A 19,500-nucleotide genomic window follows, 5' to 3' on the forward strand; every position below is an offset into this window, starting at 1 on the left:
TCATCCTTCATATCAGAGTCTTAGACAGACTACCCTGAATGTCCCGTCCTTCCTATCAGAGAGAGACAGACTCCCCAGAATTTCCCGTCCTTTATATCAGAGAGAGACAGACTACCCAGAATGTCCCGTCTTTCATATCAGAGAGAGACAGACTACCCAGAATTTCCCATCCTTCATATCAGAGAGAGACAGACTACCCAGAATATCCCATCCTTCATATCAGAGAGAGACAGACTACCCAGAATGTCCCATCCTTCATATCAGAGAGAGACAGAATACCCAGAATGTCCCATCCTTCATATCAGAGATGGAGACAGACTACCCAGAATGTCCCATCCTTCATATCAGAGATGGAGACAGACTACCCAGAATGTCCCATCCTTCATAACAGAGATGGAGACAGACTACCCAGAATGTCCCGTCCTCTAATATCAGAGATGGAGACAGACTACCCAGAATGTCCCATCCTTCATATCAGAGAGAGACAGACTACCCAGAATGTCCCGTCCTTGATATCAGAGAGAGACAGACTACCCAGAATGTCCCATCCTTTATATCAGAGAGAGACAGACTACCCAGAATGTCCCGTCCTTGATATCAGAGAGAGACAGACTACCCAGAATGTCCCATCCTTCATATCAGAGAGAGACAGACTACCCAGAATGTTCCGTCCTTCATATCAGAGAGAGACAGACTACTCAGAATGTCCCGTCCTTCATATCAGAGATGGAGACAGACTACCCAGAATGTCCCATCCTTCATATCAGAGAGAGACAGACTACCCAGAATGTCCCGTCCTTCATATCAGAGAGAAACAGACTACCCAGAATGTCCCGTCCTTCATATCAGAGAGAGACAGACTACCCAGAATGTCCCGTCCTTCATATCAGAGAGAGAGACAGACTACCCAGAATGTCCCGTCCTTCATATCAGAGAGAGACAGACTACCCAGAATGTCCTGTCTGTTGGATTTTAGACACATACAATACTTCTTTAGTGTCTTGAGGCGATTATGAATGAAAGAGCCGTTGAAATAAAAAATGAAGTGTGATTTTATTCTATCACACAATGGTGTAAAATAACAATGTAAAGCGTATCATGAACAGTTCCATGGAGATACAACTACTGTAGAAATAACAATGTAAAGCGTATCATGAACAGTTCCATGTAGATACAACTACTGTAGAAATAACAATGTAAAGTGTATCATGAACAGTTCCATGGAGATACAACTACTGTAGAAATAACAATGTAAGTGTATCATGAACAGTTCCATGGAGATACAACTACTGTAGAAATAACAAGCAAAAGTTTAAAGATAAGTCACCATTATCTGTCATAGATGTCCGGCCATGTGCTGTTCTGTCCTTCATGTTCTTGTCCTTCGAGACTTTGTGAAGAAGCCGGAAATAGATGGAAGTGATGAACTTTGTCTTGCAGCATGCACCTGTTGTTTTCTCAGAACATCCTAGACATGTATGTGTGTCAGAGTGTCAGTGTCAGTGTTAGTGTGTGAGCTCTCGTCCTCTGTCCCTTATGGACGTTTTATGCAGAATGAGTGTGTCATAACGAGAGATTCTTAATACCTTGTATGGCATAGAAGGGGGGGGGACGACACTCACATAATGTTTTTGATGGACAGGAACATATGTATGCTGATGTACATAATATTATAAGCTAATGATGTAACCCTCAGCTATTTATATTTAAAGAATAATATAGCTTAAGAACATATCTTTTCAACATATCAATGTATAATCACTAATCTATATATGTATCAATGTTAGAGACGTATACTAAATACACACAGATACTATTAAAATACATTATGTAATAGTACGTCTATAATGAGTCCTCCTAATGCCTTTGACATTTTACTAGAGACTTCTAACCAGTTATGCCTAAATATAGTCTTCAGCTGGTATAGCTGTCTCAGCGAACTTATTCATATTTACTGTCTCAGCTTAACTTATATATCTTTTGGTCTCAGCTATAGCTATATCTCATCTATTTTACTGAAGAATTAAATATCATCGGTTTAAGGCGACAATTCACACATATTAATATTAATTATGATTAATCATAAAAACCAAATATTTTGCAAGCTTGCCATCAATATAAGTGCCGAATCACAATTTTGATTTCTAACAAATCCCCCTTATTATGATTAGTCCATAATTAATTTTTAACCAATGCACACTTCATTCATGGCCCATACACACAGCCTTGTACCAAATCATTGTACATATTCTTCATAACTGGACCAACCAAAAATAACTTTACTTCAAAACTCTTTACCTTATCTTCAGTTTCTGTTAATATAATAATTCTTAATCATAATGTTAATTGATATATGATTATAATAGTAATAATAATAATTAAATGATGTAATAATAATTAATGTAGTATATTTCCATATTTGTATAATATTTTAACTTTCCGGAAATATACTTTCCATAAAATATGTCATAAGTTTATATTGCTCCTATAAGAGTAATATGTTTCTTAACCTTTTAACAAAAGATATTCTATTAACTGGAATAACTCTGTGAAGTTTTAACCAAAAAACATTCAGTATATGAATATGTAAAAATAAAAAATAATAATAATATTAATATTATGCTAATATGGATGTAAGTATCAGAATAAAAGGATTATTAAAATGTTTCATCATAGGTCATGACCGCAAAACCCCGTTTTACTAAACAAAGAAAGGTTTTGTATCACCCCAGAGATGACAAAGGTTTATGCCTTTGTTCTCATCCCTATAAAATTAGAAATATGCATAACTGTTTTTTGTGCTGATGTCATTATTCTGGTGTTAGAGTGTTTTTCAGTAATACATGTGTTGCTGTGAATGTGAGGTAGAGACTTGTCTGATACAGCTGTACCTATCACAATGTGTTTGGCTAACAGTGCTCTTATCCACTGAGGATACCTTTCACCACATTCTCTGAATGTATCTTCCTGAAGAATTCTTCTTAGTGAACTGTCAGGAGACTGTAGTATGATACTATGTGACTTTACTGTGCTTTCTGATGCTTTGATTGCATAAAAGAAACTTAGCAGTTGCAGTACCTCAGGTGTAAAAGTTTTTTCCAATGGTGATAAATTTCTGGAAAAGTAACTAATTAGTCTCTCATTACCTTCTTTTAATTGAGAAAAAGTTACTGAAATTGCATTATCAGATACATGAGTTTTCACAACAAAAGGAGCTTTGGAACAAACCTCAATAGTACCTAATGCTGGCGCATTCTGCAAATCTTTTTTCAACACTTTTAAAGCATTATTCTCATTTGGACCCCATTGGTCAACTAAGTTATTTTTACTCTTCAAAAGATGATATAATGGCTTAACTTTCTCTGCGAAACCATGTATAAACTCTTTGCAATGATTTATGTTTTTCAAAAATTGTTGCAATGCTTTATGAGTTTATGAGGAACTGGAAAGGCAGTGATAACTCTGACTGTTTCCTGCAATAATTGTCTCTTTCCTTGACTAATCTGCATGTGAAAGTATTTCACCTGACTTTTCATCAGCTGAACTCTTTCCGGGTTTAATTTTAGGCCTGCATCCTGTAACAACATAAATAACTCAGAAAAAAGAGTAATATGTTCGTTAACATTCTGCGTACTTAGCATAATTGTATTTACATGCTGAAAAATGCATTCTGGCCTTGAAAATTATGATATACCGGCCTCCTGGATCCATACCCCGCTTCCTGGATGACTTCTCCTCCTGGCTACCCTTCTTCCTCTCCTCTGAGCTACCCACCATCATCCTTGGGGATTTCAACATCCCTGTCAACATCGACAACCCAGACACAGCCTGTCTCCTCCACTTAACCTCCTCCTTTGCACTTGCACAGTGCATACAATCCACCACCCACTCTGACGGTAATATCCTTGATCTTGTCTTCTCCAACCGCTGCGCTCCCCACGACCTCACTAACACCCCCTTCCCTCTCTCTGACCACAACCTGATTACCTTCTCTATCTCCTTGTCCTCCAACGCCTACCCCTCCAAATGTCACACTACTACCAGCCGTAACCTCCGCAACCTTAACCCTGCCCCCCTCCACTCTGCAGCTGATCAACTCCATGACAGCATCCTCCCCCTGTCCTGCCCCGACTTGGCTATGACCGCCTACAACAATGCGCTCTCAACAGCCCTTGACTCACTAGCGCCTTTAACCACACACAACATCAGACCCCGACCGCTCCAGCCCTGGCAGACTGATCACACCAAAACCCTCAAACGACACAGTCGTGCCCTGGAGCGACTATGGCGCAAAACCAAATCCCAACAAGCCTTCACCCACTACAAATCTGCCTTCCGCACCTACACCTCCTCCCTCCATGCTGCCAAACAAGCCTACTTCCTGACCCTAATCAAGGCCCTCTCCTCCAATCCTCACCGACTCTTCTCCACCTTCAACTCTCTACTCTCACCACCCCCACCTCCACCCAGCACCTCACTCACTGCCCTTGAGATTGCCAATCACTTCAAAAACAAGATTGACACAATTCGCAAGGACATCGCCGCAACTCACACGCCCTCTCAACCCGTCCCCTCTCACACAGCTACCCCCTCACCCCCCCTCCCCCTCGACATAACCCGCAGGGACTTCGTCGCTGCTCAAACTCCCTCCAACTCCCTTCCCCCTCACTCAGCTACCCCCTCATCACCCCTCTCCCACGGCCCCACCACTGCTCTGACCTCCTCTTCCACCCCACCCTACATTCCTCATACTGAAGCTCCCCCAACACTCCGCACCTTTAACCTTACTACCATCGAGGAAGTCTCCAAGATCCTCTCTGATGCCCAACTCACCACCTGACCCCTCGACCCTATCCCCTCACAACTCCTACGACCTCCCTCCATCCTACGCTCCTCCGGCACTTTCCCCTCCCCTCTGAAACATGCACACATCACCCCCATACTTAAAAAGCCCACCCTGGACCCCAATGACCTGAACAACCTCAGACCCATCTACCTGCTCCCATTTACATCTAAACTCCTCGAGCGCCTAGTCTACACCCGCCTATGCTCTCACCTCAACGACAACAACCTCCTCGATCCCCTACAGTCCGGCTTCCGTCCCCTACACTCCACCGAAACTGCCTTACTCAAACTCTCCAATGACCTGCTAACCACCAAAGCTAATGGCCACTATTCAGTGCTCCTACTCCTTGACCTCTCTGCGGCCTTTGACACAGTCGACCACCCCCTCCTCCTCAAAAAACTACACTCCCTCGGCCTCAGAGATTCTGCTCTCTCCTGGCTCTCATCCTACATGTCACAACGCTCTTTCAGCGTTACCTATAATGCTACCACCTCCCCCTCACTCCCCCTCTCTGTTGGGGTCCCTCAAGGCTCTGTCCTCGGGCCCCTTCTCTTCTCCATCTACACCTCCTCCCTTGGCCAACTCATACACTCACGGCTTCAACTACCACCTCTATGCCGACGACACGCAAATCTATCTCTCAACCCCCCACCTCACCCCCTCGGTCTCCGCCCGAATCACACACCTGCTGAGCGACATATCAGACTGGATGTCACTCCACTTCCTTAAACTGAACCTCTCCAAAACCGAGCTCCTAGTCTTCCCCCCAGCCCACACACCATCCCCCATTGACTTCTCTATCACATCGAATAACGCCACCATCAAACCCGCCCTGCAGGCCAGAGTACTTGGTGTCATTCTGGACTCCAACCTATCCTTCCAGCCCCAAGTCCAATCATTAAGTAACTCATGCAGACTCCACCTCCGCAACATCACCAAAATCCGCACGTTCCTAACCCCAGAAACCACTAAACAGCTCATCCACTCCCTCATCATATCACGACTCGACTACTGCAACTCCCTCCTCACTGGCCTGCCTCACCGCTGGCTATCCCCGCTTCAGTCGATCCTGAATACGGCTGCCAGACTCAGTCACCTTTCCAACCGCTCTGTCTCCGCCACCCCCCTCTGCCAATCCCTCCACTGGCTTCTGATTGCGCAACGGATCAAATTCAAAATCCTAACGCTGACGTACAAAGATGTCCACCATACTGCCCCGAACTACATCACTGACCTAATATCCAAGTACCACCCAGCACGCACACTCCGCTCCTCACAAGACCTCCTTCTCTCTAGTTCCCTGGTCTCCTCCTCCCATGCCCACCTCCAGGACTTCTCCAGGGTGTCACCCATCCTCTGGAACTCCCTGCCCCAACCCATCAGATTATCACCTACTCTCCTCTCCTTTAGGCGCACCCTGAAAACCCATCTCTTCAGGGAAGCCTACCCCACCCCCTGCTAACTTGCCGAACTCCTCCACTCTTCCTACCACTCCATCCCCCACAGCTATCTCCTCCTGTGCCACATCCCCTCCCTCCTAGATTGTAAACTCGAAAGAGCAGGGCCCTCAATCCCCTCATGTTTTGCATTGTATTGTTATTGTTCTGTCACATGTTCTGTCCCCCTTTGTAATGTACAGCGCTGAGCAAACTATTGGTGCTTTATAAATGCTGTATAATAATAATAATAATAATAAATAATAATATTTTTGCTATGGATTCATGGACTATACCATCACTGATGTCTAAACCAGCTACTAATCGAGTGAATGCATAAGTCTCTTTCTGAAACTTGAAAGCTAGCTTGTATTGACAACTTTTAGCTAAGGGGATCGAAAAATGACTGTTATCGATTTCCAAAACAGAAAACACTTTGGATTCGGCCTTTAAATGTAACTTGATATTAGAATGATCAGGAACAACTGCTTTGTTATTTGTGATATGTTTATTCAGTGTCCTGAAATCAACTGACAAAGAATATGAATTGTCAGCATTTTTGATAGGTCAAATACAGTTATTTACCACTGATTGTGTTTTCTTTAAAATGCCAAGTTGTACAAACTCTTGAATAATGGCAGAAAGTGGTCCTATTGATTCTTGTGGTAACTCATACTAATTAAGGGGTATAGGATCTTTTCCCTCAATATTCAATTCTGTATCTTTCAAAGTTCCTATGTCATTTGTAAATTTTGACCACAAACTTGGAAAACGTTGTACCAATTCTTGTAAAGCACAATTACCATCAGTATCAGGCCATTTTTGTGCTGTAGACATTTTAGAGTTGAAACCAACATCACTGTACATAGAAGGATCCATTAACATTGATTTGGGCCTAGATGGATTCCTGCAAATAACTTTGGTCATAATATCAATAATCCACTTCTGCTTATTGATAAAATCAATGCCAAGAATATTCTCGGTGGCATTACTATTCCAAATATCAATGTTAGTTTTCACTAGCCCAGGTACATGTTACATTAGGCACCTGTCTAGCAGTGGAATGACCTGTATTATTAAAACCTTTTATTTTACACATGGGTGAATGTGGTTTCACAGGTACGTTTTCTCTGGTAAGACTAATCTCAGATCCGCTGTCAATCAGAAATTTAATCTTTTTACCATTTAGTAAACCGTGTATAAATGGTCTTCCATTGTCATCCAATACAATTGGAGCGACAAATTCTAACGATATCGGGGATGAATGTGGACGTGATTCTATTTTTGGAACTGGTAATAAACCATTTGTGTCTGTGACAACCCTTCTCACCATGTTGTCAGAATAGTTGTTGCCAGGGCTGAACTAACAACTCATGGGGCCCCCAGGCAAAAGGGGATCATGGGGCCCCTGTGTCCTTGCCCAAACTCAAAAAAGTCTATGAAAAAGGTACCAGGGGCATCTCATGGGGCCCCCTACCGACCCCGAGCCCTCGGGCAGTGCCCGAGTTTCCAAATGGTCAGTCCGCCCCCTGGTTGTTTCTAGTCAAATTATGAATTTGTTTAACTGTTGAGGCATAAGGCAATTCAGTTAAACTTTTATCATTACACAACACAGCAGGTTGTACAAAAGCTGCTTTTTCACTTTTTATTTCCATTTTCTTTGTGAGTCAATTTTAAACTTCCAACAATTCCGTCTGATATGACCTTGTTTATGACAGTGAAAGCATGTGGTATACTCTTTATGACTCACTTGCATCTGTCGTTGTCATTCTTACTGGGACTTGTGGTTCCTGGCATAACTGCAGTCTGACTGTTGTTGTCACTTTGAATCACAGCTATCTCATAAGTGATATTGCTATTTTTCAATTTTCTCCGGATTTTGTCAATGAAACTTACTATGTCATTCAAATTTTGTTTTTCCTCTGCTATGACAACTGTCACTGGATCAAGATACTTGAATTTCTTTACAAAAGCTTTGATCATAGCTGAGTCTTCCTCATTTTTTACTCCAAATATAATTTTATATGCTTTGGAAAACTTATTTTAAAACTCAAAAGGGTCTTCTTCTGCAGTAGTCTGAAGTAAGTCTAGCATTTCTACAGAAGGTACGCCTTCACCTGTTGAACATAACAGCAATTGTCGCAGTCTGTCTGTCGCGTCACTATGTTTTTTCTGATCTTTATCGTTAATAACAGAATTTTTAATTCGAGACATAAATTTAATTGGCAGCCACAACGGAAATAAATAATTTATGTCATGATTTGAAATCTGATGGCATTTGACATGCATTTCATATATTTCCATGTTGCTGTAGATATCTTTATCTGGATCATAAGCAGGGATGTCTTTTAATACTTTCATTAATTGATTATGTATTTGCAACTTAGGTTTTGCAGTTTTACATAACAATTCTTTATGTTTAATTTGTGTTTCGTCATCAGAGTCAATATCCGAACTTTCAGAGATATCGGACAGCCGTGGCTCTGATCTTGGATCACTCTGTTTGTCATCTGTGTTTATCATGGCAACCTGTTTACTGTCATTCTGCAGTCTTAACAAAAGATTTGTCTTTGAGTCAATTTGTTCCTCAAGATTCTCTATGTAATTACAAAAAATGTCACAGTTTGGGCAACTAAGAGCATCTTGAGACACATTTTCATGCTTTTCTGTATTCTGTACAGTGCTACATTCTGACTGTTTTAATATACAAACTTTTTTAACAGATAAATCAACATTCAAAATCATTTTGTTGAATATTCTTACTAAATTTAAGATGTTAGATATCTTTTTGCGCTGTCTGTGCACAGTAAATCTAGATTTATCTATCTGAATATTGGCCTGTAAACATTCGTTATACATATAGTGCCATAGCTGACTGTCTTCAGGATATAAAGAAACATCTTTAACCATTAGCCGCCCAGCCAATGGCAGTTTGGCGGCTTCAGATGTGCCTCTTCATTCCGGGTGCACGCCATTTGGCGTGCTCCCGCACATGCGCCGTTTGCGGTAATGCAGAGCGGCGCAGCAGCGCGATCTGTCACGGGCCATGCACCTCGGACACGGCAGATGACAGATCCGAGTACCGGCTCCTGTTGCTGGTACCATGTGACCTGCTGTGACCAATCACAGCAGGTCACATGACAGTTGTATACAATGGATGGCTTCATTCATGATGCCATCCATTGTATACTAGTGCCTAGCTGTGAATGGTCACAGCTAATCACATGCACATGTCATGTGATTAGCTGTGACCAAATCACAGCTAAGCACAAAAAAAAAAAAAAAAAAAAAAAGCTGCATGAATCGATTTCATTCAGGTAAATGCTTGCTTATAGCGAAGTAATTCTTTGCTATAAACAAATTGAAAAAAAAAAATACTGATCACTTCCCCAAAGTAGTACAGTGTTGCTATGGTAACATTGTACTACTTTGGTCATAGTAAAATATCAAAAAAAAAAATCTTAAAAAAAAAAAATGTAATAAAAAATTAAATATAATAAAAAAATTAAAAAAAATTAAAAAAAAAAATATATATTTTTTTTTCATACTGTCACCAGTCAGTGTCCCTGTTAACCGCCATGCCAGTTATATGATGACGCTGTACTGCACTGGTGACAGTATGTAAAAAAAAAAAAATATTGAAAATAATTTTTTTAATTTTTTAATTTTCCGAAAAATTATGACAAAAAAATACAACTTCAAAAAACTCGCCATTCCTCTTATGAAGTACGTCGGACTGTCTACTCTGCAAAAAGGGGTCATTTGTGGGATATCTGTACCGTCCTGACATTTGGGGGATATCTGTACCGTTCTGACATTTGGGGGATATCTGTACCGTCCTGACATTTGGGGGATATCTGTACCGTTCTGACATTTGGGGGGTATCTGTACCGTCCTGACATTTGGGGGGTATCTGTACCGTCCTGACATTTGGGGGGTATCTGTACCGTCCTGACATTTGGGGGGTATCTGTACCGTCCTGACATTTGGGGGATATCTGTACCGTCCTGACATTTGGGGGATATCTGTACCGTCCTGACATTTGGGGGATATCTGTACCGTCCTGACATTTGGGGGATATCTGTACCGTCCTGACATTTGGGGGATATCTGTACCGTCCTGACATTTGGGGGATATCTGTACCGTTCTGACATTTGGGGGATATCTGTACCGTTCTGACATTTGGGGGATATCTGTACCGTTCTGACATTTGGGGGATATCTGTCCTCTCCTGACATTTGGGGGATATCTGTACCGTCCTGACATTTGGGGGATATCTGTACCGTCCTGACATTTGGGGGATATCTGTACCGTCCTGATATTTGGGGGATATCTGTACTGTCCTGACATTTGGGGGATATCTGTACCGTCCTGACATTTGGGGGATATCTGTACCGTCCTGACATTTGGGGGATATCTGTACCGTCCTGACATTTGGGGGATATCTGTACCGTTCTGACATTTGGGGGATATCTGTACCGTCCTGACATTCGGGGGATATCTGTACCGTTCTGACATTTGGGGGATATCTGTACTGTTCTGAAATTCTTGGACCTCAAGAAATTAGATTGGCTGTCAGTACTTCAGGATTGATCAATATTCAGATCTATACCATAGTTTGTGAACTCTATAACTTTCCTACAAACTAAAAAATACATCCTAATTTGGGTTATTTTCACCAAAGACATGTAGCAGAATACATCTCGGCCTAAATTTATGAAGAACAATTATTTGTAAACTTTTATAACAGAAACAAAGAAAAAATTTTTTCAAAAACCCCAGCGGTGATTAAATACCACCAAAAGAAAGCTCTAGTTGTGTGAAGAAAATGATAAAATTTTAGTTTGGGTACAGTGTTGTATGACCGCGCAATTGTCATTCAAAGTGTGAGAGCGCTGAGACCTGAAAAATGGTCTGGGCAGGAAGGTGTAAAATTGCACGGAATTGAATTGGTTAAACTCTAGCTTGCTTTCATTAACTAAATCATCAATAAATTCCATAATTGTTACTCACCGTAATCAGATGATTTTCTTGTTTGACCCGGCTCAGTCACTGGACCTCTCGTTCACGTCTGACGAAACACAAACGCCTTCACTTCTAGGTTCTTTTCACCGTGTTTTTCCCAGACTTGACAATCACAGAATTGTGCGTTCTCCCCCTTATCAAGGAATGGAAAACCAGAGAAAAACTGCAGCGGAGGCTGGCTCACCAAAATGTTGGATTTTAGACACATATAATACTTCTTTAGTGTCTTGAGGCGATTATGAATGAAAGAGCCATTGAAATAAAAAATGAAGTGTGATTTTATTCTATCACACAATGGTGTAAGATAACAATGTAAAGTGTATCATGAACAGTTCCATGGAGATACAACTACTGTAGAAATATCAAGCAGAAGTGTAAAGATAAGTCACCATTATTTGTCATGGCTGTCCTGGCCATGTGCAGTTCTCCATGTTCTTGTCCTTCTCATGTCTTTTGGGAAGAAGCCGGAAGTAGACAGAAGTGAGGATCTTGCAGCATGCACCTGTTGCAGCTTCTCAGACGTGGATGTGTGTGTATACAAGAGTGTCAGTGTTAGCGTTTCCAACTGTCCCTTATGGACCTTTTATATAGGAACAGCGTCATAGTTAGTGATCTTAATACCTTCTATGGAAATGATTACTGCTTGGCAAAGCCATTTCATACAAGGAAGGGGATGCTATACATATGATGTTTGATGGACAGGTACAGATGTGATGTACATAATACTATAAGCTGATGATGTCACCTCAGCTATTCATATATAAATGATAATATAACTTAAGAACATATCTTTACAACATAACAATGTATAATCACTAATCTATATATGTATCAATGTTAGAGACGTATACTAAATACACACAGATACTATTAAATACATTATGTAATAACAAGTCACTTCTAATACCTCTGACATTTTACTACCAGAGACATCTAACCAGCTACACCGAAATATAGAATACTCAGCCTTCAGCTGGATAGCTGGTCAGCTAACTCCTGTCTTATGTTACTGTCTCAGCTTAACTTATTCATATTTTTCAGTCTCAGTTATATCTGAAGAATACTAATACTGCCATTTGTCAGAAGACCATTCACACATATTAATATTAATTATGACTAATCATAAAAAACAAATATTTTGCAAGCTTGCCATCAATATAAGTGCCGAATCATAAATGTGATTTCTTACAGAGAACCCCACTAATAACACTGAACCTTGGGGTACCCCACTAATAACACTGAACCTTGGGGTACCCCACTAATAACACTGAACCTTGGGGTACCCCACTAATAACCCTGAACCCTGGGGTACCCCACTAATAACCCTGAACCTTGGGGTACCCCACTAATAACACCGAACCTTGGGGTCCCCCACTGACACCCCCAGACCATTCAGAGTATGAATCATTAACCACTACTCTCTGAATATGATATTTTAGCCAGTTTTCTATCCATTTACATTCTGATTTTTCCATCCCATAGACTTACACATTAGCCGTGTGTGGGGAACTGTGTCCAAGTATACCACGTCCACCGCCACCCCTCTGTCCAAGTATACCACGTCCACTGCCACCCCTCTGTCCGAGTATACCACATCCACCGCCACCCCTCTGTCCAAGTATACCACGTCCACCACCACCCCTCTGTCCAAGTATACCACGTCCACTGCCACCCCTCTGTCCGAGTATACCACATCCACCGCCACCCCTCTGTCCAAGTATACCACGTCCACCGCCACCCCTCTGTCCAAGTATACCACATCCACCGCCACCCCTCTGTCCAAGTGTACCACGTCCACCGCCACCGCTCTGTCCAAGTATACCACGTCCACCGCCACCCCTCTGTCCAAGTATACCACATCCACCGCCACCCCTCTGTCCAAGTATACCACATCCACAGGCACCCCTCTGTCCAAGTATACCACATCCACCGCCACCCCTCTGTCCAATTATACCACATCCACCGCCACCCCTCTGTTCAAGTATACCACATCCACCGCCACCCCTCTGTCCAAGTATACCACGTCCACAGGCACCCTTCTGTCCAAGTATACCACGTCCACCGCCACCCCTCTGTCCAATTATACCACGTCCACCGCCACCCCTCTGTTCAAGTATACCACATCCACCGCCACCCCTCTGTCCAAGTATACCACGTCCACAGGCACCCTTATGTCCAAGTATACCACGTCCACCACACTCCTCTGTCAAAGTATAATACATCCACCTCTCTGTCCAAGTATACCACGACCACAGCCACCCCTCTGTCCAAGTATACCACATCCACCTCTCTGTCTAATTATACCACGACTACAGCCACCCCTCTGTCCAAGTATACCACGTCCACTGCCACCCCTCTGTCCAAGTATACCACGTCCACCTCCACTCCTCTGTCCAAGTATACCACATCCACCACCACCCCTCTGTCCAAGTATACCACGTCCACCTCTCTGTCTAATTATACCACGACTACAGCCACCCTTCTGTCCAAGTATACCACGTTCACCGTCACTCCTCTGTCCAAGTATACCACAACCACCACCACTTCTCTCCTCTAAGGCCCAGTGGGTGTATGCCAGCCGGTCCACGGGCTTTATTCACCTTTATTCTATTCTATAATATTTCTGGATCATATCAATTGTGAGACAATGTGGATCATCTGGGGGGTGTCAGTACCACCCCCCATTATGGACAAGAGCCCCCCATGCTCCTTTGTATACACAGAGCTGAAGAAAGAAGGACAATGTATGAAATCCTCTTTGTCCCCAGTCACCCCCTCTAGATGGTTCTGTAAAGGGCCTACATGCTGGGACCGGACCTTTCTACTATTCATAGATTGGAGGAATGTTTTGGGGTCGTCCTGATATCTTTCTGTCGTTTGTTTTCAGTTTTTGTGCCTTTATTTCCTTTTTGCATATTCTGTTCTATTCTTTGTAATGTGTAAACGATGATCGCGTTCCTTCATTGTTATATGTAATAAAAGCTCTTTTCTTATTATCTATCGCTTTAGTAACTTTGGCCGTAAGCCACATAGGTTGGATTTGTAGCCTTTTATACTTGTTGCCCATGGGAATATATTTTGCAGTGTGGTCACATACAGTCTTTATGAAGAACTCCCATTTCTGTGTTGTGTTCATCGATGTCAATATTCCCTCCCAGTCTAAGTCTTGGAGAGCAGCTCTCAGCCTTGGAAAATTAGCTCTCTTAAAGTTGTTTTTATTTTTCCCTTATGTGCTAGCTACAGCTAACAATAAATGAAATCATGTTATGGTCACTGCTGCCCTTGCAGCCCTTTCCATCTGTGGGAGGAGCTGAGTCTCCACCTCCTCATTAACACTGGGAGGCCTATAACAAACTCCAATGATGACCTTTGTAGTACTGCCCCCCCATGTGCAGTTCCACCCATAATACTTCAGCCTCATCACACTCTCCATCAACTAGGTCCTCTTTCACACTCGTGTCATGGAAATTTTGTATTGTTGGTCGAACTTTAAATGTGTCATGTATTCGTGTTATTCATATGTCTCTCGTGTGGCTTAATTAAAGCTCTGAAGGCTGCAATTGGGCCATGCGCATGTACAATGTATGTATTACAGTACTCGGCTTGGTAATGGATGAGATGGCAGATCTGCGCTTATAGACCGGCGTGTATACCACCACGGCATTCCATGCGAATGCTGCTGTCAGTAGACCGTGGGCCTGTATCCACATATCAGCAGCATGGTACCACGTGGGCTTCATAACGCAATGCGCAAGCGGTGTGAACTCCACGTGTAGGCTTGTGCATATCTTACAACCCATTACCAATCTGAACTGTATCTTGGATGGATGTGTTTTAATAAAGATCGTATCGGGCCCATCCAGGTACAGACTGATATTTTTAGGGAGTGCTTGTGCAGAGAATTTTACATACCAATAGAAGCTAGTAGGACAGGAAATATGACCTCAGATGGCTCATAGGGGGGAAGGGGAGGAAGTCTGCTGACCTCAGAAGACTCATGGGGGAGGACCAGTGATAGATAATAGCAAAGGCTATGCTCCAATTGGAATGTATATCCTCTGTATAGGCAATCCCCATTGTATTGTTCGGTGGGAGGGTTTGACTTTATTCATGTGGGGGGCATGTGTGTATTCTTAATAAAAACAGAGAGCTGAGCCTAAAGCCGGCCCTTATGTGAGTTGCAACCAGCCTTAGAGTGTCGTGTGATCATTCCAGGGTAACGGAGCTCCATCACCCACAAATTCAACAGAACCAAAGTATTTGGATGGGCAGGAATCGTGTAGTTTGGCTGCAGTCGTGGTAAGCGAGATTCGCACAGCTTTATGGGGGATTTCTGCGCATCCAACTGCGAGTACTCACGGTAAGGAGAAATTCGTTAAAGCGAATTTCCAAGACACTCGCTCTGAGATCACTTCTCACATAGAGACAGACACCACCACCTTTCCTATTTCCCCCGTCTCTCCGAAAGAGAACCTAGCCAGGAATATGAATGGCCCAGTCATGTGAGGAATGAAGCCAAGATTCAGCAATACCAATTCAATCCTAGTTCTCTTCATGCACCAAACCTTCCAACTCACCTATTGTGCTGGGCACACTTCTGGCATTGGGGAACAAACACTTTCATTCACTGACAGCTTGTCCATTCACTGACACCTTGTCCATTCACTGACACCTTGTCCATTCACTGACACATTGTTCACACGGATTTTGTGTATTTTTCATTTGTATACAAATGGTACCAATTCCACTGGTTGTTTGTAACATGGGAACCTTCTTATCATCTGCCATAGCCCTCCCCCCATCTTTCCCCATTCCACCCCCCAAAAAGTACTGACCTCTGTCTGATCTGTCTACCCCGTTATAATACCTGATGTACACAAAGACAGGACTTCAGTGAGGAACATTTCCCTCACTCAGGACAGGAAAATAGCTTCTCCCCGTGTGAGATCTCTGATGTCTGAAAAGACTGGACGAATATGAAAAACATTTTCCACACTCAGGACAGGAATATGGCTTCTCCCCCGTGTGAGATCTTTGATGTCTGTAAAAATGGGACTTAAATGAAAAACGTTTCCCGCACTCAGGACAGAAATATGGCTTCTCCCCCGTGTGAGATTTCTGATGTTTGTTAAAACTGGACTTCACTGAAAAACATTTCCCGCACTCAGGACAGGAATACGGCTTCAATCCCGTGTGAGTTCTCTGATGTTCGTAAAGATGGGACTTTTCTGAAAAACATTTTCCACACTCAGGACAAGAATACGGCTTCTCCCCTGTGTGATATCTCTGATGTGTGTAAAGATGGGACTTCACTGAAAAACATTTCCAGCACTCAGAACAGGAATACGGCTTCTCACCTGTGTGAGACCTTTCATGTATGACAAGACTTGATTTTTGTGAAAAACATTTCCCGCACTCAGGACAGGAATACGGCTTCTCCCCCGTGTGAGATCTTTAATGCACATTAAGATAGGATTTAGAACGGAAACCCTTCCCGCACTCAGTACAGGAAAAGCTCTTCCCTGTTGGAAGGCCGGCCCGGTCCCGCACAGTTTGAGGTGCCTCAGGATACGAGGAATCCGATGGTCCATCTACACTGGGTGGTGCCGGATGGACATTGGAGGGAGCTGGGTTTTCTCCTGGACTAGACTGTGTGATGTCCTCATCTTCTACTTTCCAGTCTGGAGACAAAGTGAGACAATCCTCGGAGGTTTTCCTCATCTCCCGGCCATGGACTAAAATACAAAGACAAAGAGGATTACTAGACAGGAGCTGATTGGTTCCCCCAAACCAGGACTCCGCCCACATCAGGCAGCTTGGTCTCTGAGGAGCTTACAATTCCACCCTCAAGGGAACTAGGAAATGGCTCCTCTGATCTCCTACCAGGTCATTTCTTTATTCATGGACCTTAGTCAGAGAGTGAGGAAACAACCAGAACTGTCTTTTATAGGAGGGACAGTGATGAGGGGATTATAGGACGAGGGTCCCCACCCCCTCTATCACTCATCGCCATCTTCCCAACACAAGAAGTACTGCACTTCCTTATTTAGTCCATGATTTAGTCATGAAGAACAGCGGGGCTGAGCCCCACCAGAGGTCAGAGAGTGAAGATGGGGGAAGAACAACCAAGATGGAGACTGGACTGATCCTGAAGTCAGGAGTATGTAATGTACAATATAAATTATACAGTATAAGGGTCAGGACTCATAATATTGGTATTCAGTAATCAGTGGAAGTTTAAATGTTTACTGTAGACAAGTTGCAGAGATCCCACATCGCTGCCTCCCATCTCCTGAGACTGCACTCAGTGACTTGGGTCTGAGACACTACAGACATATCCCTCCACCCGGCACAGCCAGCAGAACACAGAGCAAGGAACCCTGGGAGAAATGTTCTGTCAGAGATCTTACTAGACCCGGACATGGGGAAGAACACCCAAGACACACACCCCAGGTGCCTAGGTCTAGTATCGCTTGTGCTGAAAAACATTATGCTGCCAGCTGAACCCCAGAACCTCCATAAATCCAGTCTAGATACATAAATTGTGTCTGCAGCACAGAGAAGGAAGATTATCCGAGAGAAATCCAGGAATACAGGACGGGGAACACAGCTCAGGAAAGTGACCAGGGGATTACAGGCTGATATCACCCCGCCCCCGCCCTACTCTGGACCAATCAGTGAGCAGTATGGGTGGAGGAATGGATTTAGTGTTCATGACCCACCTGTGCTGATCTCTGTAGGAGTGTCCTCCTCTATAAATGTCCCCGTTATTCCATCCTCCTCCATAGACTGCTGATCATCCCTCACATACGCCTCTTCTTCTTCTGCTTTACCCTCAAATTCTATATCGATTGGATCTCCACTCTAAATCAAGAAGCCAATTTCCTGTCCTGAGTGCGGAAAGTATTTTTCATATGAGTCCAGTTTTTACAGACATCAGAGATCTCACACGGGGGTGAAGCCATATTCCTGTCCTGAGTGTGGAAAATGTTTTTCAGATAAGTCGAATCTACAAAGACATCAGAGATGTCACAATTTGGAAAAGCCATATTCCTGTCCTGAGTGCGGGAAATGTTTTTCACAGAAGCCCCATCTATACAAACATCAGAGATCTCACACTGGGGAGAAGCCACTTTCCTGTCCTTAGTGAGGGAAATATTCTTCACTTAAGTCTTTAAGTCCTTTCTTCCTGTACATCAGGGGCCCCACACAGCCCTAGCGGAGTATTAGTGCCTGGAGTGTGGGAAATGTCTTCTAGATGAATGTTGCTGGACATCAAAGCTCTAATGTGGAGAATAAGCACCCCCTGATATACACCTCAGATATACTCCATGGCTGATCTTCATCATGGAAGAAACAGTTCATAAGGAGATCAGAGGTACCCAAAGACATGGATGAAGTGTGGGACCGGGTTGGCCATTGATGGCAGGAGAAGAATAATAATAGAGTCCTGACCTAGAGCACTGGGCTCACTTCTCATTGGGGTGCAGCCTATATACTAGAGATGGTTTGCACCTAAATGGAAGGGGGTCTGCTGTGCTGGGGGAGGGGTTTATGGGAAGGCTGGAGGAGTATATAAACTAGGATGGAGGGGGAGGGAGAATTTGATTATAACGTGGTAGACAGATCAGACAGGGGTCAGTACTTATTGGGGGGTGGAATGGAGAAAGATGGGGGGAGGGCTATGGCAGATGGTAAGAAGGTTCCCATGTTACAAACAACCAGTGGAATTGGCACCATTTGTATGAAAATAAAAAATACACAAAATCCATGTGAACAAGGCGTCGGTGAATGGACAAGGTGTCAGTGAATGAACAAGGTGTCAGTGAATGAAAGCGTTTGTTATTCAAAGCCAGAAGTGTGCCCAGCACAATAGGTGAGTTGGAAGGTTTGGTGCATGAAGAGAACTAGGATTGAATTGGTATTGCTGAATCTTGGCTTCATTCCTCACATGACTGGGCCATTCATATTCCTGGCTAGGTTCTCTTTCGGAGAGACGGGGGAAATAGGAAAGGTGGTGGTGTCTGTCTCTATGTGAGAAGTGATCTCAGAGCGAGTGTGAAAGAGGACCTAGATGATGGAGAGTGTGATGAGGCTGAAGTATTATGGGTGGAACTGCACATGGGGGGCGGTACTATAAAGGTCATCATTGGAGTTTGTTATAGGCCTCCCAGTGTTAATGAGGAGGTGGAG

At 43.2% G+C, this 19,500-nt stretch overlaps 1 protein-coding gene across 1 annotated transcript in view; it reads right to left on the reverse strand.

Annotated features, from left to right (window-relative positions):
- LOC149450591 (uncharacterized) overlaps window positions 1–19,500 on the reverse strand; it is a 146,423-nt gene that overhangs the window by 88,402 nt on the left and 38,521 nt on the right. Inside the window, exon 4 of the mRNA XM_089691712.1 lies at window positions 16,487–16,752. Within this exon, the coding sequence (XP_089547838.1) occupies window positions 16,487–16,752 (266 nt within the window). The remainder of the gene's footprint in view (window positions 1–16,486; window positions 16,753–19,500) is intronic.

This window comes from Staurois parvus, unplaced genomic scaffold (assembly GCF_062004578.1).
Source record: "Staurois parvus isolate SC_StPar_1 unplaced genomic scaffold, SC_StPar_1.0 ptg000570l, whole genome shotgun sequence".
In the NCBI taxonomy this organism is placed as follows: Eukaryota; Metazoa; Chordata; class Amphibia; order Anura; family Ranidae; genus Staurois; species Staurois parvus.